At 44.1% G+C, this 27,919-nt stretch overlaps 2 protein-coding genes across 3 annotated transcripts in view; both read right to left on the bottom strand.

Annotated features, from left to right (window-relative positions):
* Positions 1-27,919, bottom strand: part of LOC113432426 (rano class II histocompatibility antigen, A beta chain-like) — a 404,516-nt gene that overhangs the window by 339,619 nt on the left and 36,978 nt on the right. The window lies entirely within an intron of this gene.
* Positions 1-27,919, bottom strand: part of LOC113431609 (ral guanine nucleotide dissociation stimulator-like 2) — a 40,102-nt gene that overhangs the window by 9,901 nt on the left and 2,282 nt on the right. Inside the window, exon 3 of the mRNA XM_087958837.1 lies at positions 11,516-11,748. Within this exon, the coding sequence (XP_087814963.1) occupies positions 11,516-11,748 (233 nt within the window). The remainder of the gene's footprint in view (positions 1-11,515; positions 11,749-27,919) is intronic.

Here is a 27,919-nt window from a genome sequence, read left to right as displayed (position 1 = left end):
CTGAATTCAACCTAATTTGCATTAATAATGTCTCTAATGATAATATGAAGAGCAGGGGAGAGAGTGGGTAGCCCTGTCTCACTCCTTTTTCTATCTTTATTGGGTGAGTATATTCCCCATTTATTATTATATTAGCTTGTTGTGTGTCATAGATGGTTGTTATAATATTTTCAAATTTGGTGCCCAGATTCAAATTATAAATTTTTTGAATTAAAAATTGCCAATTTAGATTATCGAAAGCCTTCTCTGCATCTAGGAACATGAGTGCTACTTGTTTCTCGGGGTGGGCTTCATAAAATTCTAGTACATCTAATACTATTCTTAGATTGTTCTTTATTTGCCTAGTTGGGAGTAATCCGCTTTGATCTTCATGTATATACAAGTTTAACATTCTTTTTAATCTGTTTGCTATAATAGAAGTGAATATTTTATAATCAGTATTTAAGGGTGAAATCGGCCTATAATTATTTATATATCTGGGATCCATATCCTCCTTTGGGATCAGCGAAATCAACGCCCCCTTCCATGAGTCCGGCATCTTAGCTGCCTGTAAAACATCATTAAAAACTTCCACCATAAGTGGTCCAATTTGTTCTGCTATTGCCTTGTACAGCTCCCCTGGAATCCCATCTGGGCCCGGGGTTTTGTTATTTTTCTGGTTCTTTATTGCTGATTTCAATTCTGATTCAGTAATATCTTTATTTAGTAGTTCTACCATTTCTTCCCCAATTGCCTTATCCTTCACTTCATCTAAATAATTCCTTATTCTATCTTCACTGACTTCTTCTTTTTTGTATAGATCTTCAAAATATTTATGAGTGATTTCTTTTTTCTGTTCTATTTCCTGGTATATATCTCCCTTACTATCTATTAACTGATATATCAATCTCTTTTCTTTCTTTCTTTTTAATTTATAAGAAAGCCATCTTCCTGGCTTGTTGGCATGTTCAAAATAGGTTTGTCTAGTCAAATTCAAATTCGTAATCATTTTCTCTTGTTCAATTAAATTCAGTTTGTGTTTAGCTATACTTATCTGATTTTGCAGTTTTGAATCTTTTGGGGTATTCTGTAGTAGGGTTTCTAGCTCCTTAATTCTTTGTTGTAATTTATTTTGTTGGGAATATTTTTCCTTATTTCTCTTGGCATTATAAGAGATTGTTATACCTCTTATTACCGCCTACATTGTATCCCAAATATTTTGTTTCGTGGTTTCTCCATTATCGTTTTCTTTTATAAAAAAATTTAATTCCTCCTTTAATTTATTAATGTATTTTTTCTCTCTTATTAATTGAGTATTTAACGTCCATCTTTTCTTTGGTTTTGCCCTGCCTTTCCATATTATCTGAATTGGATTGTGGTCTGCCCATTCATTTGGCAAAATTTCCACTTCTTTTATTTCGTTTGCTATTTCCCCATTCATCCATGCCATATCTATCCGTGTCCATATTTGGTGGGGATTTGAATAGAATGTAAATTGTCTTTTTTCAGGGTGTAGTTTTCTCCATATATCTGTCAGATTTAACTCTTTCATCATTTCCCTACAAATCTTGGGGAGCTCTCTCTTCCCCTTTTTATTCTTTCTGCCGTTACTGTGGTCTTTTTGATAATCAGCAATAGAGTTGAAATCTCCTATAATACAAATGTTTCTTTTTTGCAATCCAACCATTTTTCCATATAGGTGTTTAAAAAACTCTTTTTGATCTCCATTTGGGGCGTAAATTACTACTAAGAGAATTGGAATGTCATTAATCCAGATCTGCAAACCCAGAGTCCTTCCTTCCGAATCCGACCATATTAGCTCCGCTTTCAAATCCTCTTTCACATATACTGCAATTCCTTTCTTTTTCCCCTCATCTGCTGGTGTGGTAAATAACTTTCCTAATTTTGGGCATTCTAAATATTTTTCATCTTTCTTCTTTATATGAGTTTCTTGTAGGCATATTATATCGGCATTTTGTTTGATTAATTTAGTTAATATCCTTTTTCTTTTATTTGTCGAATTTAAACCATTTATATTTATTGATAGTAATTTTTTTTCTTTTCCCATTTATTTAGTTCTGTTTTGCTCTTTGTCGTGTAACAATTCCTATCTCTCCTTGCGTTTGTGTTTGTGTGGTTCCTTCTGTCTTTTGTTGTAAATGAGTGTTCTCTTGGTTCCCTACAGTTTCGGTTCTATTTTTGTGTCCACCATATTCTTCCTGAGAATTTGTTTCCAATTCCTCCCTACTACTTTGCTCCTGCGGGCCCACCATCCGTTCATAAAAGTCCTGAGCTTTTTCCATAGTGTCTATTTTAATTTTCCTCTCTTTCCACAACACTAGCATCCCTTCTGGAATAAGCCATTTGAATGTAATTCTTTTTTGGTTTAAATAAGCTACCAGAAACTTATAATCACGCCTTTGTTCCCTTACTCTGTTTAAGGATCACAATTTCTTTACCTTTATACATTATTGTTTTATCTCTAGAGGTTCTATATATCATATCTCGGACACATCTTCTAGTGAATCATATGTGGACTTCTCTAGAGCATTTGTGGCATCTTGCGTAATTTGTACTGACCTGGTAAACTTCATCAAACTCTTTTTGAATGTCATCTTTGTCCTTCTTCAGTAGACCGGCCAGTATTTCTGCCATCAAGTATTCCAGGTCTTCTTCTTTTGATTCCGCCACATTTTGAAATCTTAAGTAAGTTGCTGCCTTGTCCATCTCTAGAAGGACTAATGAGTCCTCCATTTCTTTGCTCGCGTTTTTTAGATCTTCATCCACCCTTTCTAATTCCCTTTCCGTTGGTTCAGTTCTTTTCTCTACCTCTTTTATTATAACTTCATTTTTCTCCAAGGCCTGCTGCAATACTCACTTTATCCTCTAATTCAGGGATCCCCAACCTTTTCGGCCTTGCGGCCCGGTTCCAACATCAGCTGGGCGCCGCGGCCGGTCGGCGTCAACTGGGCGGCGCCATCTTTTTATGACGAAAGCGCTTCGGTGGCGTCACCGGGCGCTGTTTCGTCATAAAGATGCGGCAGCGCTTCTGGTGAGCTTTTCGGGTAGAAATGGCTTTCTGCCGGAAAAGCTCACGCAGCTAGCGCCTCATCTTTTATGATGAAACAGCGCTTCGATGAGCTTTCTACCGGAAAAGCTCACCAGAAGCGCTTTTTGCAAAAAGATGGTGGCGCCCAGCAACCAGCGGCGGTAAGGCTTGTTCCGCGGCCGTGTACCGGTCCATGGACCGGCGGTTGGGACCCTGCTCTAATTTACAGATGTCCGCTTTCATTTCTGCCTTTAATTTCCCCATCTCTTCCTTCGGTTCATTAATATCTGCTCTTGTTTCACTGTGGTTTTTAGTCATTGTTTCCTGCAGTTTTGTCAATGAGTCCTGTAAAGTTAGAAACATTGCTTGAATGTTAGCATTCGAGATGCTAGTTTGCTTCTCTATTGGTAGTGTTTCCTCTATTGTTTTTTGTGCCATAGGTGAAGTTGTTGCCAAGGTAGTTGTTATTGTGGGGTTGACCTTTCTACCAGATTTCAATGCTGTGGTAGTTGTAGAAGTCATTTCCTTTAAGATTTGTTTTTGTTGTTGGACAATGCTAAATATATTATTCCAAATTGGCATTCAGTGTTCTTGGCTCTATTACTAAAATTGACCAAAATCTATCAATCTGTTAAATAACTATATTCTTAACTAATTGGTAAGATATATATGTATTTCTCTGATTTAACTTAAATGTAAAGTAACCTTAACTACAAAATATATTACATTCATAGATATAGTCACACAATGAATTATGATATTAATCTAGAGAGCTCTAAAATTGTTAAATAACTAATACTTAATGTTCTTACTGTCTCCCCTATATTCCCATTCAAAATATAACAATCTCTATTATTATTAACTTAGCTATATTAATTAATCCAATATTTTAACAATCTAATATTTCTTTACTAAATATGCATATTTATCGAGAGAAAATAAAAAAACAGCATAATTCAACATAACGTCAACTAATAGAAAGGAAGGGAGAATATTTTAAGTAAATGTATACACAAAGAAGAGAGTTTAAAAAAAGAGAAGGGAAGCTCTGGAGATAGGATTTTTAGTTTTCACTTTTCAATTTGGGGGCTTTCACTTCAAGCACACCGGAAATGGGAGATGAAAAGTTGCTGAGTAACAGCTATGATTAAGCAGCGTTCCCACTCATTCAAAGGCTTCCGATTTTACTTTGTATTTTAGTGTTCCTTAATTCAATTGTCCTGATTTCCTTCAAAGAGAGAAAAAGAACTGTCTCCTCAAATAGAGCAGTATTCTCAAGTTCCCAGAGGTTTGTTGAATAAATTGTATCCGTTCAGTCAGTTAAATCTGTTACTTTGTTGTAGCCACTTCAGCGTTCTAAATACCGCCTATGGCGCCGCTCTGTCTTTTTTCCCCGATCAGCTTCGTTCTGCTTTCTGGCTCCGGTTTAATAGAGTCTGTCCAAATGCAAATACTAACTAAATCTTTCCAGTCACTTCCTGATGCTGGTCTTCTAAATTCCTCTTTAAATCTTTGTTATTTCCATCTCTCTTCTGTCTGCCGAGCCCCTTCACTTTCACTTGTCAAGTTCGCTTTTAGCCGCTTTCTCTTAGGGCTCCCGACAGACGCTCATACAGTATGTAACAGCCTAAAGTCAATCTGTGCTCTTCCAATTTTCCTCTCCGCCACTAACTTTTACCACCACTCTCTTTCCCAACGAACTTGCAAACTGTCACTCACTCTTTCCTTCGCATTGGTGGCAGTCCGGACTTCGGAGCCTCCATTGACAGGGGGCTGTTCTTGATCGTTGGGCTCTGGAGGGCTTCCTCTTCGTTGCAGGGGGGTTGCCTTCCCCACACTACAGTCCGAGGTTCCCCCACACTGGCACGGGTCTCTCCAGGACTCGAGCACCCCAAAAGATCGCACCAAACTCAAGAAGAGGTTAGCTGAAACCGCGAGCGGATTTCTGCCCCTCTGTTCATCCTTGCCTTGCCACCGGAAGTCCCATATTCACAACTTTTAATTGGAAGAATCATTTGAACTATGGGGGGTGGGAACATTTCCATCACTTTGTATATGTGATCTGCGCGCCTAATTTCTCAGATTCAGAATTCTTCTGATGCTACCACTTCATTTTCAGTAAAAAATATCTTTTCTCTTATCAAAAGAGTCTAAGTATTTCTTTCTTGAATTTTGAATGGAGCACTACCTGACATTATTCTGAATCTATCCACCAGCCCACCCAGAGAAAATATCCAGTTTCTTCCGAGGGGGTCTGAACATCATGTCATCTCCAGTTAGTGACCAGGAGGACCTGGGCGCTATGGGAGGGCAACCTTTTTTGCTGATACTGGAGGTGCCAGCAGCTGAATTGCTAGCGGAGCTCAACCTGGAAGAGATCCCAGCTGGGAAGCCCAGATGGTCGTTGGTGTTAGGGATATACACCCTAGCAGAACGTGCAACGGCAGTCTAGCAGGCAGGCAGATATGTGAGACAAAACGTTGTAGTAGCTTACACTCAGTAAGACAGATACACTGTGCAAGTTAAATAGTTTTTATTCCAGCAAGAGTTATAGCATAGTCAAACGGTCCATATATCATACACTAAGTTCAGTCAGTCCGGGGTTATTCAGTTTGCAAAGTCCAGTGTCGAAAAAGAGTTCATTAAACTTACAATCAATCAGTCCAGTGATATATCTCTTTTGCAGTCAGAGATATGAAGAAAAATCAAACCTCTTTTCTTCTCTCAGCAAACACGCAGTTATCACCATCAATCTATCATTGTCAGCATTCCAGTATAAGCCAGGCAAACAGTGAGCTCTCTTGCTCCCTCTTATGGTGATTTTACAACCGCACCCAAAATACTTGGTTTACAGTTTAAAGTGATACATACACTTTAAACTCTCTAACATAGTTTATATATATTATTTTTACCCAAACTAAGTTAGGTAACCAATGTTATCCCTAACAGTTGGGGGTTGGCTGGAAGGATCCAGAAGAGCCCCCCCCCTTCCTGGAATCACCACTACCCGACGGCGTGGAAGAGAGGAGCCATGGCAAGAGAGAGAAAGGAGAGAATTTTTACTGGACCAAGCCAGGCAACTCCTCAATGAGGCGTTTGGACAACCCCACGCTGCACAAAGGTATGAAGGGGAAGGGGGAGCAGCCTCAGCCAGAGGCAGCCAAGCTTCCCCCACCCCCATAAATCAGCCTGAGCCAGCGCAGCAGCCAGCTGCAGCCCCGGGGGGCCCAGTGGGAGGTGTGATTCCTAGAAGGCGCAGAGCTCTCAAGCTGCCTCCGTTAGAAGTGAAATTTGGGGGAAATCCCAAAGACTTGGGTTTCTTCCTGGCACAAGTTTGGAGCTATATGGAAGAATATGGAGAGGAATTTACCTCAGAAGCAGCCAAAGTGAGATGTGTTACCAGGGCTCTGGAGGGAATAGCTGCAGAGTGGATGGTGACTTTGTATAATGATAAGTCCCCCCAACTGCTGAATTATAACGTATTCATGACCGCGCTGCGGGCAAGATTTGAGGACCCACTGGCGGAGCTAAAGGCCAGGATCAGAATGAAAACCATAAATCAAGGGAGGAGGTCAGTGGCTGATTACACCCAAGAGTTTAGACAGCTGGCGTACCATATCTGAGGCTGGTCCCAGGGAGCCCTGATAGAAGCATTTAAAGATGGTCTAAATGAAGACGTATACCAGAGATGCATTTCCAGAAGGGACCCCAGTGACTTGCAGATGTGGTATTTGCTGGCAGAAGAGGTGGAAATAGATTTGACCCGAAGCAGATGCCGGGGAGGCTCTGGGTGGAGCAAGCCTCCCCCCCCCACGTTTCCAAGAGACCCCAAAGCCCCCGAAGGGAGGAGTGACGGCAAGACCCAAATCCACTGCCTGTTTCCGATGTGGGAAGGAAGGTCACCGGGCTGCGGACTGCAGGGTCAAGCTGAATCCAAAGGGGGTGCCAAAAGGAGGGAGGAAACCTGAAAACCTCCCAGCGAGGCCTCGCAAAACCGCGCTAAAGACGAGGGAGGTTGTAGAGGTCGCCCCTCCGGGAGGAGAGGAGCTGGGACCTCCGACCTCCTCTGAAGAAAGTGAATCTGACTCGGAAGATGACTTCCTGGTAAGTCCAAACAAGGGCCCCATGACCATTCCAGTAAAATTGAGGGTACCCACTTCAGGGGCCGAAGGGGAGATGCCAGCCTTACTAGACTCTGGGTGCACGAGGTGTGTAATCAACACGAGAGTAGTTGAGGAAATGGGCATAAGACTGAAAACTTTAAAAACGCCCCCTAGCCTTTTGCCAATTGGATGGATCAGTGGCAGGAGGTTGCCCTGCACGTTTCATAACGGAACCCCTAGAAATTACCATGGGAGAGCATAAAGAGCCTCTGTGTTTTATTGTGGCCCCTGGGATGGAGCAACCGTTAATACTGGGATTGCCATGGCTCCGGAAGTGGAACCCCCATGTGAACTGGAGGAAGGGGTCATTGTGCATACGCACCAATCAGCGACCGGAAAGGGATGGGCAATCTCAGCAGAAGCTTCAAAATCCGGTTGAGTTAGCTTCCACAGGTACCGAGGGCTTGGAGGGGGAGGAAAAAATTCTGAAGGAATATTGGGACTTAAAGGAAGTGTTCAGTGAAAAGGCCGCAGATGAGCTCCCCCCTCATCGGTCAACAGACTGTAGTATTGAAATTTTACCTGGGGTGACGCTCCCGAAACTGAAGCTATATTCAATGACACCACGGGAATTAGAAGAGCTGACATTGTTTATCGATAAAAATTTGGAACGTGGTTTCATCCAACCCGCTAGACCCCGGGTAGAGGCCCCAGTGCTGTTCCGTGAAAAGAAAGATGGCTCCAAGCGTTTGGTAGTGGACTATAGAAATTTGAACGCAATTTCCGTGGAAAATGTGTACCCCTCCCCCTGATGAAGGACATGCTGGCCCACCTGGCTAAGGGGAAAATTTTCACGAAGCTGGACTTGAGAGAATCGTACTACTGAATTCAAATTAAGGAAGGAGATGAGTGGAAAACCGCTTTTAACTTCCCAATGGGTTGTTTCCAGTTCAACGTTCTCACATTTGGCCTACAAGGGGCTCCAACTGTATTCATGCAGATGATCAATTAGGTGTTACATGAGCATTTATACAAGGGGTTTTTGGTTTACCTTGCTAACATCCTTATCTACACGGAAACTTCGGATGAACATGTGAAATTAGTGCAATCAGTGCTACAGAAACTGCGAGCTGCTAAGTTGTATGCTAAATTGTCCAAATGTGAGTTCCATCAAGAGAAAATCGACTATTTGGGGTATCGCATTTCACATGAGGGCATTGAAATGGATCCAGGGAAGGTGCGGGCTGTGTTGGAGTGGGGCCCCCCACGCACCCAAAAACAACTTCAAAGCTTCTTGGGATTCGCCAACTTTTACCGGCAATTTATCCCGTCTTTTGCTAAGATAGCAATGCCTATCACCAATCTCTTAAAAACTAAAGGTGAGGCGAGGCCAAGGCCTAGCAAGCCATTGGAGTGGTCCATGGAGTGCCAAGCCGCCTTTGAAAAGCTGAAACGACTCTTCGCTGCAGAACCAGTGCTAAAGCACCCGGACATGGATGCTCCTTTCGTGATCCAAGCCGATGCGAGTGATGTGGCCGTTGGAGCGGTATTACTTCAAATCAATGAGAAGGGAACTTTACAACCCTGTGCCTACTCCTCCTGTAAACTAACTGAAACCGAAAGAAGGTGGGCCGTCTGGGAAAAAGAAGCTTTTGCAGTTCGCTGGGCTCTATTGACTTGGAGACATTTCTTGGAAGGAGCGAAACACCCGTTTGAGGTATGGACTGATCATAAGAATTTGGAGGCCTTAAACGAGTTTGCTGGGCCCAGTACTTTAAGTGGTTTAACTTCTCATTGAAGTACATTCCGGGGGAGGAAAGGAATTTTATGGCGGATGCTTTATCTAGACTGCCTCAATATAACAGTGTTCACCAGGAAGTGATATGGCCGATTGTCTCAACCAAACAGCTAGCTGCCCCAGTGGTCACTAGAGGTCAAAAGAAGAAAGAAGTGGATTTATCGAATGATTTGACGGCGCAATTAAAAGAGGCCATAAAACTTGATGATTGGTTCCTGGCTCATTCGAATAACTGTACAGTTAGAGATGGTTTGGCCTGGATGGGAACAAAGTTGTATGTACCAGAGACACTGAGAAGCCAAATATTACAAGCTCATGACTCTAAAGCGGCTGGTCATTTTGGATTTGTGAAGACCTTACACCTTGTTAAGCGACAATTCTGGTGGCCTACATTGAAGAAGGACATTGAGACTTATGTGACTAGCTGCTCAGTTTGCGCATCAGCAAACAGGCCTCCTGGTAAGCCAGCAGGGCTGTTACAAAATGTGGCTAGGCCAACGGCTCAGTGGAAGGAAATCTCTATGGACTTTATAGTAGAATTACCTGAGAGCACCAGAAACATGGTTATTTGGGTAGTAACCGATTTGTTTTCCAAACAAGCGCACTTCATACCTTGCTCTAAAATTCCCTCTGCAAAATTGTTGGCTAAACTATTTGTACTCCATATCTATAGACTACATGGCGTTCCTGAATGTATAATTTCTGACCGAGGGGTTCAATTTACCTCGAACTTTTGGAGGGAGTTCCTGAAGTTAATAGGCTCCGCCCAGGGCTTAAGCTCCGCCCACCATCCCCAAACCAATGGGGCCTGTGAGAGGACTAACGCAGTTCTAGAACAATACCTTAGATGTTACATAAATTATCAACAGGATAATTGGGCTGACTTATTGCCATTTGCCAAAGTGGCATACAATTCTGTACATAGTAGTACTGGATTTACCCCCTTTAAAGTGGCGTCAGGACAAGACTTTGTACCCATACCTTCCTCGTGAAAGGCCTAACATCCAAGTCTTTAGACAAATGGATATCTCAACTCCAATTCAATTGGCCAGTTGCTCGTAAAGCATTAGATGACACACATCAATCTCATAAGAAGTTTGCAGACAGAGAACTCCACAGAAACATTATCAAGTGGGTGACAAAGTTTTCTTGTCCACCAAATACCTGCAAACAACTCAAAAGTCGAAGAAACTTGGTCCTAAATATGTGGGTCCTTTCACGATTGAACGGATAGTAAATCCTGTGACAGTCCAATTAAAACTACCAAAAACTTTTCAACGAATCCATCCGGTTTTCCATGTTAGCTTGTTAAAACCTGAACACACTTCTGGTCTGAGACCAACCCAGACTGATCCTCCTATACCATTGCTGATTGAAGGTGAACAACATTTTGAAGTTAAAGAAATTCTGGACTCTCGTAAATGGAGGGGTCGGCTCCAATATCTTGTAGCTTGGAAACATTTCCCTTCTTCCCAAGCTGAGTGGGTTAATGAGAAGGATGTTAGAGCCCCTAAGCTGATCAAAGACTTTCGCACAAAGTATCCTGATAAACCCTAGAAATGTATTTGATTGTTAATTAGTATCTTTTATGTTTCTTTTTCTCCTGCAGAACTAACGTCTTTTTTTCTAGGAGGGCCGAATGTCAGCCTTCAAGATCTTCTACTACTGCTTTGCATCTTTTGGCTGCCATAAGTAACGGAGGGAGGAGGGGGCAACGTCTGGGAAGAGAGCTGGAGGTGTTACATTCTTGTGTTGTGTAAATGAGGAGAGGGGGAGTATAAATTCCTGCTTAGGTTTCTATTACTCGCTTAGCTTTCTTTTCTCTGCGCAGCTGCAAATCTTTATCAAAATATGCCAAGGTCAACGGACAATCATCACCACCTGAAGATGTCCACATGATCATATTCACAACTTTTAATTGGAAGAATCATTTGAACTATGGGGGGTGGGAACAACTTCATCACTTTGTATATGTGATCTGCGCACCTAATTTCTCAGATTTAGAATTCTACTGATGCTACCACTTCATTTTCAGTAAAAGATATCTTTTCTCTAATCTAAAGAGTCTAAGTATTTCTTTCTTGAATTTTGAATGGAGCACCACCTGACACCTAGAGTGCTAAACTACAAACATGGTGGTTTGCTTAGTTTTTTTAAAAAAATAATTGCTTATTTATTTATCTTTTTATTGTCTGTAACCTGCCTACCCTATCAGGGAGACGGACGGCATGTCAATTTAATAAAACTAATAAATACTGGTAGTCTTTAACTTATGACCATAACCGAGGTCAAAATTCCTGTTGCTAAGCGAGATGAGTGAATTTCGGCCCATTTCTACACCTTTCCTTGCCACGTCCCTCAAGTGAATCACTGCAGTTGTTGAGTGAGCAACCTGGTTGTTAAGTTGAGTCTGGCTCCACCCTTGACTTTTGCTTGTCGGGAGATCGCAAAAGGGGATCCCATGAATTCGGGACACTGTGACCATTATAAAGATGAGTCACTTGTCAAACATCTGAAATTTGACCAGGTGTAACCGTCGTTAAGTGTGAAAACCCCCAAGCCCTCCCCCTCCCCATCCCTGCTCACCAGGATGCTCTTGTAGAGGGTGCCGTTCTGCAGCGCCATGCTGACCCGGATGATGCAGCAGTCCGAGGGGGAGGCACTGCCCTTGTTGGGGGCCTGGGGGTAGACGGAGTCGCAGGAGGCCAAACGCCGGTGGCCCTTGATGAAGCCGCAACCCGTGGTGGGGAGAGGGGCCAGGCCATCCCCGGGGGAGGATGGGGGGCCATGTCCAGGGCCGAGATGGAGGGCCACTTGAACTGGAGGAGACGGGAAGGGAAGTTAGGCAGCGGGGACTGGCACTGGGTTCAGGGAAAGGGCCCCGGGGGTCACCAGGGATGCTGGCCTGGGGCCCTGCTGCTTAAAAAAGGATCCCCTGGTCCCTCCGTGCTGGGGACCTCCTTCCTCCTTTTTCATCCTCCTCTTCCTTCCTTGCCCTTCATTTCTTCGCCTCCTTCCTCTTCCTCTTTCTTCTCCTTCCTCCTTCCTTTCGCCTCCTCCTCCCCTTTTCTTCCTATTTCCTCCTCCACCTCTTCTCTTTCCCCTCCTACCTCTCCTTTTCCCTTCCTCCTCCACCTCTTCTCTTTCCCCTCCTACCCCTCCTTTTCCCTTCCTCCTCCTTCCTTCCCAACATCTCCTCCTTCCCGACAATGGTGATGAATTAGGAGAGTTGGCTACCTGTCAGGATTGCGACGCTTAACCCCATTTAAATCATGAGTCTCCAAAATGATTTATTGGGAGTTAAAAGATGTGGCACTGCCTGGGTGTAGCTGACTCTGAGACACATCATTCATTGCCACCTTTGACCCTGATTTTCCCACACCCCCTGGGTGTATCGTAATTCATATTCTCCAACGGGATACATCCATAGCCAAGAGTCATCAATCATACTCTGCAGTTAGAAGTTTGCGTGGCAGAAACTTTGGTCTCCTAGAAACTATCTCTGAAAACATTTATGGAATGCAAGCTGCTCACTGCTTCTCCCTCCCTTTCTGTTGGCAACTCTAAAAGACCACAGAAATACTTTATGAGTTGACACTTATTTTGTTCTTTCACAAAGTGGCTAAATTAGTAGGCCAGTGAAATACTGTGGACATAATAGACTTAGATTTTAGCAAGGTGTTTGACAAAGTAGACCACAATCTACTTTTTGGTAAGCTAGAAAAAAGTGGGATAGACAGCATCACCACCAGATGGATTCGCAACTAGCTGGCAAAGCATTCTCAACAAGTAGTCTTAATGGTACTACGCCTACATAGAGGGAAGTAAGCAGTAAGCAGTGGGGTGCCACAAGGTTCTGTCTTAGGCCCAGGACTCTTCAATATCTTCATTGACGACTTAGATGAGGGAATAGAAGGGGAGCTTACCAAATTTGAAGATGATACTAAGATGGCAGGAATAGCTAACACCCAAGAAGATAGGCTCAACATCCAGATGGATCTTGACAGACTAGAACACTGGGCCCTATCTAACAAAAGGAAATTCAGTGTAGAGAAAAGGAAAGTCCTACACTTAGGCAAGAAAAACTAACTGTGCAGGTACAGACTAGCTCAATGCCAATAACTGTGAGAGGATCTGGGAGTCCTAGTGGATAATCCCAGCCGTGAATTGCAGCAGCCAAAAAAGCCAACTCAATCCTAGGCTGCATCAACAGAGGGATCGAATCAAGATCACGTGAAGTGTTAGTACCACTTTACAAAGCCTTAGTACGGCCACACTTGGAATACTGCATCCAGTTTTGGTCTCCACAATATAAAAAAAGATGTTGAGACTCTAGAAAGAGTGCAGAGAAGAGCAACCAAGAGGATTAGGGGGCTGGAGGATAACACATGCAAATAACTTTTGCTAGAATTGGGTATATCTAGTCTAGTGAAGAGAAGAATTGGGTGTGGCCTGAGAGCAGCCTTCCAATATTTGAGGGGCTGCCCCAAAGAAGAGGGGGGCCCACCTGTTCTCCAAAGCACCAGAAGGCAGGACGAGAACCGATCGATGGGAACTGAACAAGGAGAGAAGCAACCTGGAATCTCTTGACAGTGAGAGCCATGAACCAGCGGAAGAGAAGTTGCCTCCAGAGGTTGTGGCTGCTCCATCACTGGAGGCTTCCAAAAGGGGACAGGAGAAACATTTGGCGGGAAGGGTAAAGGGTCTCCTGCCCGAGCAGGGGGTTGGACTAGAAGACCTCTGAGGTCCCCTCCAACTCTGCAATTCTGCCTTGTGTGTGACATTGTTGTCATTGAAACTCCGCTTCTGTCTCTGTTTCCAACTGTCTCCTCCAATGGGTGAAAGCGAGAGAGACCCTGCCCGGAGACTGATGATGCTGCATCGCGGGGAATTCTGATTGGTTCTTCTGCTTCTGGCTCCTCTCCTTGCTGACTTTGAGCGAAGGAAGCTCTTTTTTAACCCTTTCCCCTCCACTCCGCTGAAGATGCTCCCCAGCTGGGACAGAAACCTCCGAAAATCGACCCAAGGAACCTTCACCCTCCAGACTCTTCACCTCCCACCCAGTCCAGACCCACCAATTCCGCCTCTGGGGTGGGAAACATTTTAGGTCTCCCCATTCCTGGGGGGGGAGGGGCTTGTGGGGCAGCACCCATGGGATTTTTTTTCTTTTTTCCTTTTTTTGATTTGTCAATCGCTTACAAGATAATAGGTATAAGTATAAACATAGTTATGAATACATGAAATGGGTACATATAAGAAAAACAAAAGAAACAATAGGACAGGGATGGTAGGCACGTTGGCACGCTTATGCACGCTCCCTATAGGCCTCTTAGGAAAGGGGTGAGGTCAATAGTAGACAGTCTAAGATTAAATTTTGGGGGGTTTGGGGAAGGAACCACAGGTAGAGTATTCCAGACATTGACTACTCTGTGGCTGAAGTCGTTTTTCCTGCAATCAAGTTTGGTGCGGTTAACTTGAGTTTGTATCTATTGTTTGCTCTTGTGTTGTTGTGGTTGAAGCTGTTCATTGACAGGTAGGACATTGCAATGTACGATTTTATATACTAAGATCGGAGTGAAGGCGGTGTAGTTCTGGTTTGTCTAGGTCTCAAATTTCAAGTCTGGTGCCATAAGGAATTCTACTAGGAGTAGAGGAGTGGAGGACTCTTCTTGTGAAATATTTCTGGACTTTCTCAACTGTGCTAATATGAGATACGTAATGTGGCTCTGCTGGGCTCCTCCAGCTGTTGATGGGGGCGGTGCTGTCGGGGATCCCTGGAAGCGAAGGGGGGAAGGAGATGCCTAGGAAGGAGGGGCTGGGAGGTACCCACGGATACTGGAGGGGGCAGGGGGGAAAGGAAGGGTCTGGGACCCCCAGGAGAGACTTTGGGAAAGGGGTGGAGGGCAAGAGAGGCTTCAAGGCCCCAATCACTTCGAGAATGGAGCCATGGGGGGATAAGATGAGCCACCGAACCAAATGGAGGAAGTAGATGGTTTTCTTCTCAATTAGCTAAGGGACCCCACAATAGTCATGGGGGGCTTTGACTTCCCTGACCTCATCTGGGAGACAAGATCTGCGCCTGGTGGAAGATCCAACAGGTTCCCGGCAAACCTAGCAGACAAGAGGCTGACTTGAAAGCAAGCAGCCCTCCCTAATTTCCATCCAGATGTGAGCTTTGTCACCAGGGGAAGGGAGACCCCAGACATCGCCTTCTCTAACACCCAGGAAGCATTTAAGGCTGCCCCTCACCTCATTCTGGCACCTCGTCTCCCTGGGATGCTTATGTCAGATATTGTGAATTAGAGAAGCAAATGGGTGGAAAGTAACCAAGGAGAGTAGCAACCAAGAACTAAGGAGAAATTTTCTGACAGTGAGAACAATTAATCAGTGGAACAATTTGTCTCCAGAAAGTGTGAATGCTCCAACACTGGAAGTTTTAAAAAAGATGTTGGACAACCATTTGTCTGAAGTTGTGTAGAGTTTCCTGCCTAGGCAGGGGGTTGGACTAGAAGACCTCCAAGGTCTTCAATAAAAAATATCTTAAAAAGAAGGAATATTAGGCAAAGAGTCACTTTTTTCACTGCCATTGTAACTTTAAATGGTCACTAAATGAAGGACTAATTTCTGCAATCTGCTTTAACCGATTGGAGAAAAGACTAGAGAACTATCATCAGGTTGTCGGAAACCTTCAGCCACTTCCGGTGGGCCAGAGGACCTTGTGGCTGCCCCATTTGGGGACTCGGCCAGGGGGCGGAGGAGGACAATCCCTGAGCTGCCCTGGGGAAGAATCCCGGCTTGTTGCCTGCTGGATCCTGGCCAGTTCCTCAGTTCCGCTTCGGAGGAGCCCAAAGCTTCAGGCTGGGGAAGGGGAACCCAAGGGCCTCTGCAGCTGATGGGGGTTGGAGGAAGAAGCTGTGTGTGAGTGTGTGTGTGTGCATGTGTGTGTGTGCGTGCAGGAAGAACTCAGAGGAAATTTTGCAGGGGAGGGGAAACACGAAAAGAGCCTTAGAAGTTCTGCTTTGACCAGGAGAGCCATGAGTCAGACTCCCACCAGAGGCTGCCTGGATCTGGGGGCCCTGTTTGTTTGTTTGTTTGTTTGTTTGTTTGTTTATTTTTGTCAATTGCTTACAAGATAGTAGGTATAAGAAAAAACATAGTTATGAATACATGGATACATATAAGAAAAAGAAAAGAAAAGAAACAATAGGACAGGGACAGTAGGCATTTTGGTGCGCTTATGCACGCCCCCTACAGGCCTCTTAGGAAAGGGGTGAGGTCAATAGTAGACAGTCTAAGGTTAAAGTTTTTGGGGTTTGGGGAAGGAACCACAAAGTCAGGTAGAGTATTCCAGACATTGACCACTCTGTGGCTGAAGTCGTATTTCCCGCAATCAAGTTTGGTGCAGTTAACCTTGAGTTTGTATCTATTGTTTGCTCTTGTGTTGTTATGGTTGAAGCTGAAATATTCATTGACAGGCAGGACATTGCAGTGTATGATTTTATGCACTATACTTAGATTGGACCGAAGGTGGCGTAGCTCTAGGTTTTCTAGGTCCAGAATTTTGAGTCTGGTGGCATAAGGTATTCTTTTGTTTTGCCCCCGCTGCCGGTTGCCTCCCCCACCCCACTTGGCTTTCACCGGGGCAACATGTGGAGAGGCTCCTGTTGCCTCCAGCCAGATCAGCGGCTGCTTCTCTCACCTGTTGCTCCAAGTCCCCCTCACTTCGGGAAGTGACTTCTGGACAGCAGAGAGAAACAGGATTCAACTGGGCTGCTTCTCTGCTGCCCAGGAGCTGCTTCCCCCCCTCTTGCTTTCTGCGCTGTGCACTCCTTTCCCTGCCCCACTGCTGACCAATCTATGGCTTTGCTGTGCTCTTTGCACCACTTCGTTGCTCACCTTTCTCTCCCGTTGCTCTCCTCCCCTCCCCCCCTGCTTCCCTTTTGACTTTTGCTGCTGCCGCCAAAGCCAACTCCCCACCGCCGGCGCAGTTCCAGGATGTACAGAAGTTAACCCATGTCGGCCCAGCCAGTCACATGACCACCAAGCCACACCCAGCCAGTCACGTCACCACCAAGCCACACCCAGCCAGTCACATGACCACCAAGCCACGCCCAGCCAGTCACGTGACCACCAAGCCACACCCAGCCAGTCATGTGACCACCAAGCCACACCCAGCCAGTCACATGACCAAGCCACGCCCAGCCAATCACATGACCACAAAGTCACGCCCACCTAACCAGTTGTTAAGAAATTTGAATCCCACCCCTGGGTTCAGCCCAGAGCCAGGAGGGTCCCCGGCAGTTTCCCCTTTGATGGAGATGTAATCCTATTGATTAATTAATTAAATAAGAAGTACTCTTATTTCCCATAAGATGATCCACACAGGAGAGAAGCCACATAAATGCATGGAGTGTGGAAAGATTTTTGCTCAGAATGGTCATCTTGTCATAAAAGGATCCATGCTCAGGAGAAACCACATAGCAACAGCAATTCCACTTAGAGTTATATACCACTCCACAACGCTTTGCCACATTCTCTGAGCAGTTTACAAAGTCAGCGACCTCAGAAGGATGAAAGGACGAATCAACCATGAGCCGGTCAGGATCGAACTCCTGGCTGTGGACAATCAGCCTCTGTACTACAGCCTTCTAACCACTGACCTACCATGTCTCTGTAGATTTGTAGGTGTGTGGATAGTCTGCCTTTCTGATCCAAATGAGACAAGGTTGAATCCAACAAAATGAAACTTAATGTGGAGAAAAATAAGATTTTACACCTGGGCAGTTAAAACAGATTACAGGAAATCTGGCTCAAAAACAGTGAGAGGGATCTTGGGAGCCGAATGGATGATGACTTCAACATAAGTCACCTGTGTGCAGCAGCAGCCAAAAAAGCTAATATAATCCTTCTGTCAGGTTTCCAAGTGATGAAATCCATTTAAAAGAAAAGAGCAAAGTCATTCTTCCAAAATAATTTCTTTTATTTACAAAAGCATCAAATTGGCAACATCCATTGTAATTCTGGATCTGACACAACCCGAATTACACCACGTAATATTGGAAATTAGAAACAAGCCCCAAAAGTCACATTCCTCAATAGAAGTAAATCACCGGTGTCATCAATCTCCACCTCAAGGCCTCAGCAGGGTCAGCTTTCGTTCCCACGTGAAGGAGAACTTCCTAGCCTAAACAATCCTAACTATCTCCATTCCTCCCACCTTAGGAATGTGGCAAGCCCGAAACCCTCCCCCCTATAACCAGCAAAGAGAAAGGAAAAAAAGGGAATATATGATAGGGCTAAATAAAATGGATATGCATATGTCAATTTTGGGCTTGACAGGCTGCCCCCCTCATTTGAAAAGAAACCCCTGCAACGACATAGAATACACAAAGATTGAAAGTAGGTTAAACACAATAATACAATACAGCAATTTAACCTCCTCTGCCACCGCAGGATCCGCTATGGCAGGGATCCCCAACCTTTTCGACGCCGCGGCCCGGTTCCGACATCAGCTGGGCGCCGCGGCCCGGTACCGGCGTCAACTGGCGCCGCCATCTTTTATGACGAAACAGCGCTTCGGTGGCGTCACGGAAGCGCTGTTTCGTCATAAAAAACGGCGCCAGCGCTTCTGGTGAGCTTTTGGGTAGAAATGGCTTTCTACCGGAAAAGCTCACCAAGCCTAGCGCCGCCATCTTTTATGACGAAACAGCGCTTCCGGTGAGCTTTCCAAAAAAAGATGGCGGCGCCCAGCAACCAGCGGCCCGGTAAGGCTTGTTCCGCGGCCCGGTACCGGTCCGCGGACCGGCGGTTGGGGACCCCTGCGCTATGGGCTTGTAAATATTTTCATGGAATTTTTCCACCAGTCTACACTATCCAGCTATTTCCCCAAGTTGCTTGTGAAATAGGATAGCCTTTCCAATAAATTAGATATTGTAACTTCCCTCTGAAAATCCAAGAGTCCCAAGATTTTCTTAACCTCATAAGGTTCATGCCCGCAATGAGCAAAGGCTTCGGAGCTGCACTTTCTGCTGGCCTCAATGAGGAAGTTTACAAATGGCTTTAACAAACTACTATGAAAAACCGGTTCTGAAGGGGGAGAATTTGGGTCTTTTGAGTGACATTTGTCCAACCCTCCATCAGTTTGTTTTCTGGGAAATCCAAGGTCTCCCTGGGAGTCGTAAAGGGCCCCTTCAGCCACTTCCAGTGGGTCAGAGGAACAAGGGGCTGCTCCACCTGGAGGCTCAGCCATGGGGCAGAGGAGGACAGTCCCTGAGCTGCCCTGGTGAAGAATCCAGGTTTGTTGCCTGCTGGATCCTGGCCAGTTGCTCAGTTCCGCTTCGGAGGAGCCCAAAGCTTCAGGCTGGGGAAGCGGAACCGAAGCGCCTCTGCAGCTGATGGGGGTTGGAGAAAGAGACTCTGTGTGTGTGTGTGTGTGTGTGTGTGTGTGTGTGTGTTTGTGTGTGTGTGTGAAGGGATGGGAGTGGCAGAGGGAAATCAGAGAAAATCACAATATTTGGGGGAAGGGAAGCATGAAAGGAGCCTGGAGGTTCTGCCTGGGTCAGGCGAGAGCTGGACACCCCACAGAGGCTGCCTGGATCTCGGCTGATTTTGTGCAAGCCACCGGTTGTGTCCAGATACACAACTGGGGGGCAGATGTGGACTCTGCCGCCTCCTTCAGCTGCAGGGGGGACCCGGCACTGGCCTGCTGAGGCTGGTCCTGGACCAGGGGTGAGTTTGACCCCTCCAGCCCCCCATCCCTGAAAAGGATCCAGGCCTCTTCTGGACCCCCAGAGCTTTTCACACAGAATCCGGAATTCAGGATCTGTTTAACCCGCCTTTGCTTAACTCACTGGAACCCGAATCTCTCCCAAAGAGTAGAAAAAAATGGTTTGTATGTATGTAGTGAAAGATGAGCACAAGAAACAGAATCTCTGCTTTTTTGGATGATTGGGGGAGAGAGATTTCCAGACTGAAATGGTTAAAAGGCTGAAATCCTTTAGTGGGGGAAATGGGATTACTGAAGTCCCCAGAATTTCTATTAAAATTCCAGGTTATTTTATAAATCATAAATTTATTCCTTCGTTTCATATACTCTCCATCCATCCATCCTTCCTCCCTTCTTAAATAATACTGAAATCTTTTACCAGGAAGAAAATCTGCTCGGATCCTCTTACAAATATCTGTGGAAATGGATTTTTTCTTCTCCTTTGGGCAAAATATTTCCCCTCCAGAAGAAGGAAGTTCACCTCAGAGGGTGGATTCTTAGGACGGAGTCCCAGGGCTGATTTCTCTCCCCGTGAATAAAATCTCCTTCCTCCCACGATCCTCCCACTCAAAGCTTCGAGTTCCCTGACAGGAATGGAGAATCTGGATCTTTCGTCACATAAAATGTTTGTGAGGTTTATTGAGCTTCTCTCCTATTTTATATTCTATTCTTATACTATTCCCCCACCTGGAGACTCAGCCATGGGGCGGAGGAGGACAATCCCTGAAGAATCCAGGTTTGTTGCCTGCTGGATCCTGGCCAGTTCCCCAGTTCCGCTTCGGAGGAGCCCAAAGCTTCAGGCTGGAGAAGTGAAACCGAAGCGCCTCTGCAGCTGATGGGGATTGGAGGAAGAAGCTCTGTGTGGTGTGTGTGTATGTGTGTGTGTGTGTGAGAGAGAGAGATTTCCAGGGGGGCAAACTGCGGGGAGGGTCCTTTGTCCTCCGGCTGAGAATTGGGGAGGGGGCCGAGGAAGAGCCGCTGCTCAGACGGGTAACCTGCCTGAATTCTGGGCTTGGGCCGGGAGAGAAGCGGGGATCGGGGGTCTTGGCTGGGGTCTGGGTGGGGGAAACTCCACTTGCGACCCTTCCTGGAGGGGAAGAGCGACCGGAGTCCCCCTCCTGCCCTGGGGATCTTCTCCCTCGCTCACTTGGGATCCCAGAAGCAGATCCCGGAGTGGGGCAGCGTCTCCAGGGATCGCCCCTCTGCTGACAGAAGCCCGGAGAAGGTGGATCCCCCTGGGAGGGAAAATGGGATCGTCTGAAGCCTCCGAGGGGGATCCGACCTGGAAGGGATCAGGCGGGATTTCCAGAAGAGGCTGGGCGGCCGTTTGTCCGGAGTGGGATAAGGGCTCCTGCCTCAGCCAGGGGGTCAGACTAGAAGATCTCTAAGGTCCCTTCCAGCCTCCCTCTCCCTCTCGAACCTCCCCACCGAAGCCCTCCGCCACCCCAGCCCCTCCTGCATGGAACCGGCAAGAAAGACCCCCGAGATGAATGCAGCCCCCCAATACTGCAAGGATCCCCCTCCCACTTTCTCCGCTTCTCTCTCTGCGCCGAACTATCTCCTGCATCGGCTGCAGTCAAGGGAGGCTCTGCCCGGAGACCGATGACGCTTCAAGAAGGGAGGATTTTCATTGGTCCTCCTGCTCTTTCTGGACCTCCCAGTTCCGAAGTGAAGGGAAAACTCCGCCTTCCCCAGTTCAGACCCTCCGATTCCTCCTGGGGGCCGGGAGCCTCCGCATCCTTCTCGCCTCTCTTTGGGGGGCGCTTGTGGGGCAGCATCCATGGCTTTGGCTGGGCTCCCCTGGTGCTGCTGGTGGGGCGCTGGGCCGGATCCCCGGAAGCGAAGGGGGAAGGAGACCCCGGTAAGGAGGGGCTGGGCAGGGGGAGGAGGTTTAGTATGATTTAGTTAAATTTATTTGCCAAAGTGGCCAACTAACCCAAAGACTTACAGACCCTCTCCTAGCCGTCACTGCCACCTGCTCTTTGGGAGTCCAGGAGAATCTCCAGAATTGGGAACTGAATATACAGAATTGTTGTGGCTCCAATTCCCGAGCCTGTGCTGTTAGAGGAAGAGGACTCGGAAGATTAGGAGGAACTGGGAATGCCTTCCTCCACAGGACCTTCCTCTCTGGCAATGCCTTCCTCCCTGATAATGCCTCAGGTTCCATCAGATAACCAAGAGAAACAGCCTGAGATTAACCAGGAGGAAGGCATATCGGAGCAGACCCTGACAGGGAGTCAAGAGGAAGAATGTTGGCTTGATCCTAAGCAGCGTCGTAGGGAGAAATGTGAGCAGCAACGTAGGAGGCGTGGGAGGGTCAGAGAGTGAGCTAAGTCATTGAGCCACATCCCACAGGGGATAAAAGTGGGTGTGTTGTCGGCTGGAACTTTGTATGGGACAAAGTTTGGTCTTACTTCAGGTTTTCTTTGGGAGTGATTTTTGTGGTCTGGCTTGTGGTTTTCTGGGAGTAGCTTTTTACTTGTTATCAGTTCGGACTTGGTAGGCAGAGCGTGTTGGAATGCCAAGGACATTATCAGTTCCGAAGAATTAACTTTGTGAAGTCCGAGCCAGCTTGCCTGTCTGTGTTTGTGTGAGTTTGTGCTCTTTCATCTTTTGAGAAAGAAAAAAGGTGAGACAGAACACAGAATATGGAGGAAAAATCAGAAATGGTGACAGAAGAAGAAGAAGAAGAAGAAGAAGAAGAAGAAGAAGAAGAAGAAGAAGAAGAAGAAGAAGAAGAAGAAGAAGAAGAAGAAGAAGAGAAGAAGAAGAAGAAGAAGAAGAAGAAGAAGAAGAAGAACAAGAACAAGAACAAGAACAAGAAGAACAAGAAGAAGAAGAACAAGAAGAAGAAGAACAAGAAGAAGAACAAGAACAAGAAGAACAAGAAGAAGAAGAAGAACAAGAAGAAGAAGAAGAACAAGAAGAAGAACAAGAAGAACAAGAAGAACAAGAAGAAGAAGAAGAAGAGGAGGAGGAGGAGGAGGAGGAGGAGGAGGAGGAGGAGGAGGAAGAAGAAGAAGAAGAAGAAGAAGAAGAAGAAGAAGAAGAAGAAGAAGAAGAAGAAGAAGAAGAAGAAGAAGAAGAAGAAGAAGAAGAAAGGACAAAGACGGGGAAGAGTTAGAAGAAAGAGAAAGCAGTGAAATGGATCAAAAGGAACAACAAATAAAACAAGAAAAAACAAGCTGAATATGAGATATTAATGATGGATATAATAAATAAGAGGGGGGATATTGAGACTGGAATGCTGATAAATGAAATGGTTACGGAGATACACAGTGGAGATCTAAGAGGGAGGGGGGAAACTTTGAGAAGTGGGAGAGAAAATATCAGAAAATGAGGGTAAATGGAGGAAGGATTAAGGGAAAAAGCCAAAGGATGATAGAAAATGATAAACAAGCAAAGAAACAATGAATTAATATAAAAGAAAGATTTAGAGACAATAGTTAGAAGTGGAAAAAAGACCTGGAATTTATATTAGAGGATCCATTGGAGTCAGCACCTAAACTGATAGAAAAGATAGAAGAGTATGAGAAAGTAGCAGGTTTGAAAATAAATAAAGATAAAACAAAGATTTTAGCAAAGAACATGTTAGTAAGACGAAAGAAAGAATTGGAAGTTTGGGGGATACAGGTCACAAACAAGGTTAAGTATTTAGGGATACATATAACACCAAGATGTAGCACATTTAAGGAGGACAATTATCTCAAACTTAAACAAAAGATTGCGACAGACTTGATAAAATGGGAAAATTTACAATTATCACTGATTGGGAGAATATCTACAATTAAGATGAATGTATTGCCTAGAATCTTATACTTATTCCAGACTATTCCAATCAGATTAGGGAAAGAAATTTTTGAAGATTTAAACAAAACAGTGCTAAAATACAGTACAGAAAAAAACTTAAATTGCTACAAGATGCAAGAATAAGAGGAGGATTTGCTTTGCCCAATTGGGAATTATACTACCAAGCGATGAGTCTGATGTGGGTGAAGGAGTGGATAACACTAAGGAATACTAGACTTTTGAATTTAGAAGGACATGACTTGCTGTTAGGATGGCATACCTTCCTCTGGTATAAGGGAACTAAAGCGCAGGGGTATTTTCAAAGAGATTATATTCGAGAAGCATTGTTTCTAAACTGGGAGAAGATAAAAAAGCAATATTATTTAAAAATTCCACGATGGTTATCTACTATTGAAGCTTTTTCCTATCCAATAATATATAAAAAGGAACAAACAGATATGGTGAGATATTGAATGAAAAGGGTGAACTTAAATCTATGCAAGCGTTGGAAGAACAAGGTGTAAAAATGAATTGGTTTTCATATTTGCAAATACAATCTAGATTTGATAAAGATGTTAAAACAGAAGGTATCTATGATAAGTTGACTGATTTAGATAAAATTTTGACAGGTACTGATGAAAAAGTAATCAAAAAACTTTATGGACATTTGCGAGAGTTTAAATTAGAGGAAGAACAAGTAAAAGAAACAATGATTGCATGGTGGAAATATTCGGATATGGGATTGACTTAGATAAATTGCAAAAATTGTGGTCTCAAAATTATAAAATGACAATGTCAACTGCATATAAAGAAAATTTCTATAAGATGTTTTACAGGTGGCACTTACCCGGACGAGAATTGCCAGGATGTTCAAGAAAAAATTGGATAAATGTTGGAAATGTCATCAGATACCTGGTTCATATTACCACATGTGGTGGACATGCTCGGATGCAAAAAGATATTGAACTACAATCCACACATGGTTGGAAAAAATGACAAAACAGCACATAGACTTTAAACCTGAGATATTTTTATTGGGAATTATACCGGAAATATATTGTAAAGAATTGAAATATTTGATTGTCAATGTTTTAACAGCGGCTAGAATTGTATTTGCTAAGAATTGGAAAAATGAAAAAATACCTATGCAGGAGGAAATTATTAAGAAAATCATGGACTGTGCCGAAATGAGTAAATTGACATTTGAAATTAGAGAACAAGAGGATAAACCATGTTATATGATGTGGGATTTATTTTATCAATGGTTAGATAAAAAGACATGGTAAAGAAATAGATTAGTAAGCCTTACAATAAAAGTCAACAGATTGATACAGAATACAGTATAAATGTATAAGATTAATCATAATGAAAATTAGAATATCTCATATAAAATGATGGAAAAATAGTCAAATGAATGTTTCATAATTGATATTATATAAGCATAAGCTAGATCGATAAGGTGAGAATTTATATAACTTGTGAGTAATGGTAAAAACAGGATAGGACAAAAGATTGTAACCAACTGACACACTGTATGTATATAATTGAAAGAGGGTTTTATGTTTTTATGTTTTGTTTGTATGTTTGTTGTAAAAAATAAAAACTTTGTTTAAAAAAAAAAGAAAGGAACAAAATAGAAATTTTTTTAAAAAAATAAGTGGAAAAGAGGGAGACTCTACATGATGAGGTATATTTGTAGTAAAACATGTATAATAGATTTTGAGGAGATGGGATTAAGAATTAGAATAAGAAGGAATTATTTAAATGTAATAGATATGAAAATAAGAACTTATAATAGATTAATTAAGATAGAGAAATGCTTATGTAAGATCTAAATGATTAGGGGGTAAAATATGAAAAGAAATGTTTTATGGAGCCTGACAGAGAATAGATATAACCATGTAGTAGTATAATATTTTTAATGAATTATATATGCTGTCCAGCCAGTGTATGGGAATTGGATAGTTAGGTAGCAATTGTGAGCTGTCCCCTTAAGGGAATGCATCATGGTAAATGTAGTTAAGGTACCCTGGGAAATGTAGTCCATATCACATGACATCTGCAATCCTGATTGGTCACTAAATTGACCCTTGATGGGTTGGGGGAGTTTTCCTCACTTTTGCCTGAACTCCCTAACTCATGGCAGTTGCTTTCTATCGCTAGGAGATGGGTTAGGAGATAACCATCTTTTATAACAAGGCAGATATGCAAAGGATTGGTCATTAAAGAAGAACTTCATCACAAATGTGATTTATGAGGATACCTGATGAACCAATAAACGTACTTTGTTATGGACGTCTTGTTCAGTTTATCTATCTGCATCTGCACAGCTTAAAATCTACTACTGTGCAGAAGACAGAAAAATATATTTTATATATATATATATATATATATATATATATATATATATATATATATATATATATATATATATATATATATGTTTTCTTAAGTTTTCATGGGTACTTACATGTATGGTGTTCGGCTTGGTTCGGGTATTTTCCCACGTCATTGTAGTTCTTTTAAAGTTGTAGCAACGTTTCAGCAGAATCTCATCTGCCATCATCAGGCTTCTGTATTGTGTCCGTCTGTGAGTCAGACTTTTACAGTATATATATATGGTACAGTATACAGTATATATATATGGTGTTCGGCTTGGTTCGGGTATTTTCCCACGTCAATGTCCAATTGGACAAACTAATTGGACAAACTTGATTGGACAAACTAACAGGAGAATAAGTGCACGCATTGAAGAACATAAGAACTCGATCAAAAAGAAGAACCGACCTCTTCCCTGGTCCAACACCTCAAAGCCACAGGACATGAGATTGACTTTAAAAATACCAGAACTATCGCCAAAACCGAACACTTCAACAACAGAATAATCAGAGAAGCCATAGAGATAGAAAACGCCCACACAGCATGAATAAAAGAGATGACACCTCCCGCTTACCAGCCATTTGGAAACCCGCCCTCATGAACAGACAGTACCTAACATGATGAATGACACCAGACCCACACCCACGAGGGCCACACAAGATGCCACCACCACACTTCCACGTAAAAAAGCAGACTCACACCCACACAGAAGATGAGACACGACCACAGACCAGAAGCCGCACTGCAGCTGCATCACTACCCACTTCAACCCCCCTGAGCCATACATGAAGAGAACTGACCCCACCATGAAGATGCAGCACGACCACAAACTCAAGCCAAACAGCAAGATCACAGCTCACCAGCTCAAATCCCCAGTAACTAAGACCAACCTGAGCACAACCAAGCCCCCACCTGAACAGAACACACCTCCAGCCAATCAGAACATGGCCAACCCCCAACCAATCAGAACACAGCCAAACCCCCAACCAATGAGAACACACCCCACCCAATCAGAACACAGCCAAGCCCCCAACCAATCAAGTCACACCCCACTAGCAGTTAAAAGGAAGAAGCAGCTGCAAGCTCACATCACTCTGAGAAGCACAGAGCTGAAGACAGAAGCCTGAAGATGATGAATGAGACTTCATCGAAACGTTGCTCTAGATACTTCCAATCTTATGGGGAGAAAACCCGAATAACCAAAGATCCATATATATATATATATATATATATATGGTGTTCGGCTTGGTTCGGGTATTTTCCCACGTCATTGTAGTTCTTTTAAAGTTGTAGCAACGTTTCAGCAGAATCTCATCTGCCATCATCAGGCTTCTGTATTGTGTCCGTCTGTGGGTCAGACTTTACAGTGGTTTCAGATTTAAATTTGGGGCAGCCTATTGCTGTGCCAGAATGGTTTTTTCTTCATCCTGATTGGTTGGGAGTCTTGGTCTGTGTTTATTGGTCTCGGAGTTTGCTGTGTTCTGCTTGATGGGTGTTTCTGATATCTTCTGTCTGTTTTTTGGCTCTTTTTGTATCTTGATTGGCTGGCAGCATTGTGTTACTTTAATGGAGGCCTTTAGTGCAGCTTGGCTTCGGGTAAATGGACGGCTATCATTAGTTAGGAAGCTGGGTTTCATCTGGGTGCCTGGTTGGGGTGTGTTTGAGCTGGAGGTATCAGGGGGGATCTGTTTGTGCCCAGGTGTTTGCCTGGCTTGTGGTGTGGAGATTTTTTTGTTTGTGAGTGCAGGCTTCCAAATGATTGACAGCCTGGTGGAATCATCTCTTCTGTTCATGCTTTCTGGTCTTTTTTCAATCTCTATGGCTTCTCTGATGACTCTGTGGCTAGGGTTTTCCATAGTGGCCAGGGTTAAAACCATTCTGGCACAGCAATAGGCTGCCCCAAATTTAAATCTGAAACCACTGTAAAAGTCTGACCCACAGACGGACACAATACAGAAGCCTGATGATGGCAGATGAGATTCTGCTGAAACGTTGCTACAACTTTAAAAGAACTACAATGACGTGGGAAAATACCCAACCAAGCCGAACACCATACA

This window comes from Notechis scutatus, chromosome 2 (genome assembly GCF_049901735.1).
Source record: "Notechis scutatus isolate UNSWTSFEM ecotype Mainland chromosome 2, rNotScu1.2, whole genome shotgun sequence".
Lineage (NCBI taxonomy): Eukaryota > Metazoa > Chordata > Lepidosauria > Squamata > Elapidae > Notechis > Notechis scutatus.
Note: the sequence above shows the minus strand (reverse complement) of the source record. Positions and strands in the feature narration are given on the sequence as shown.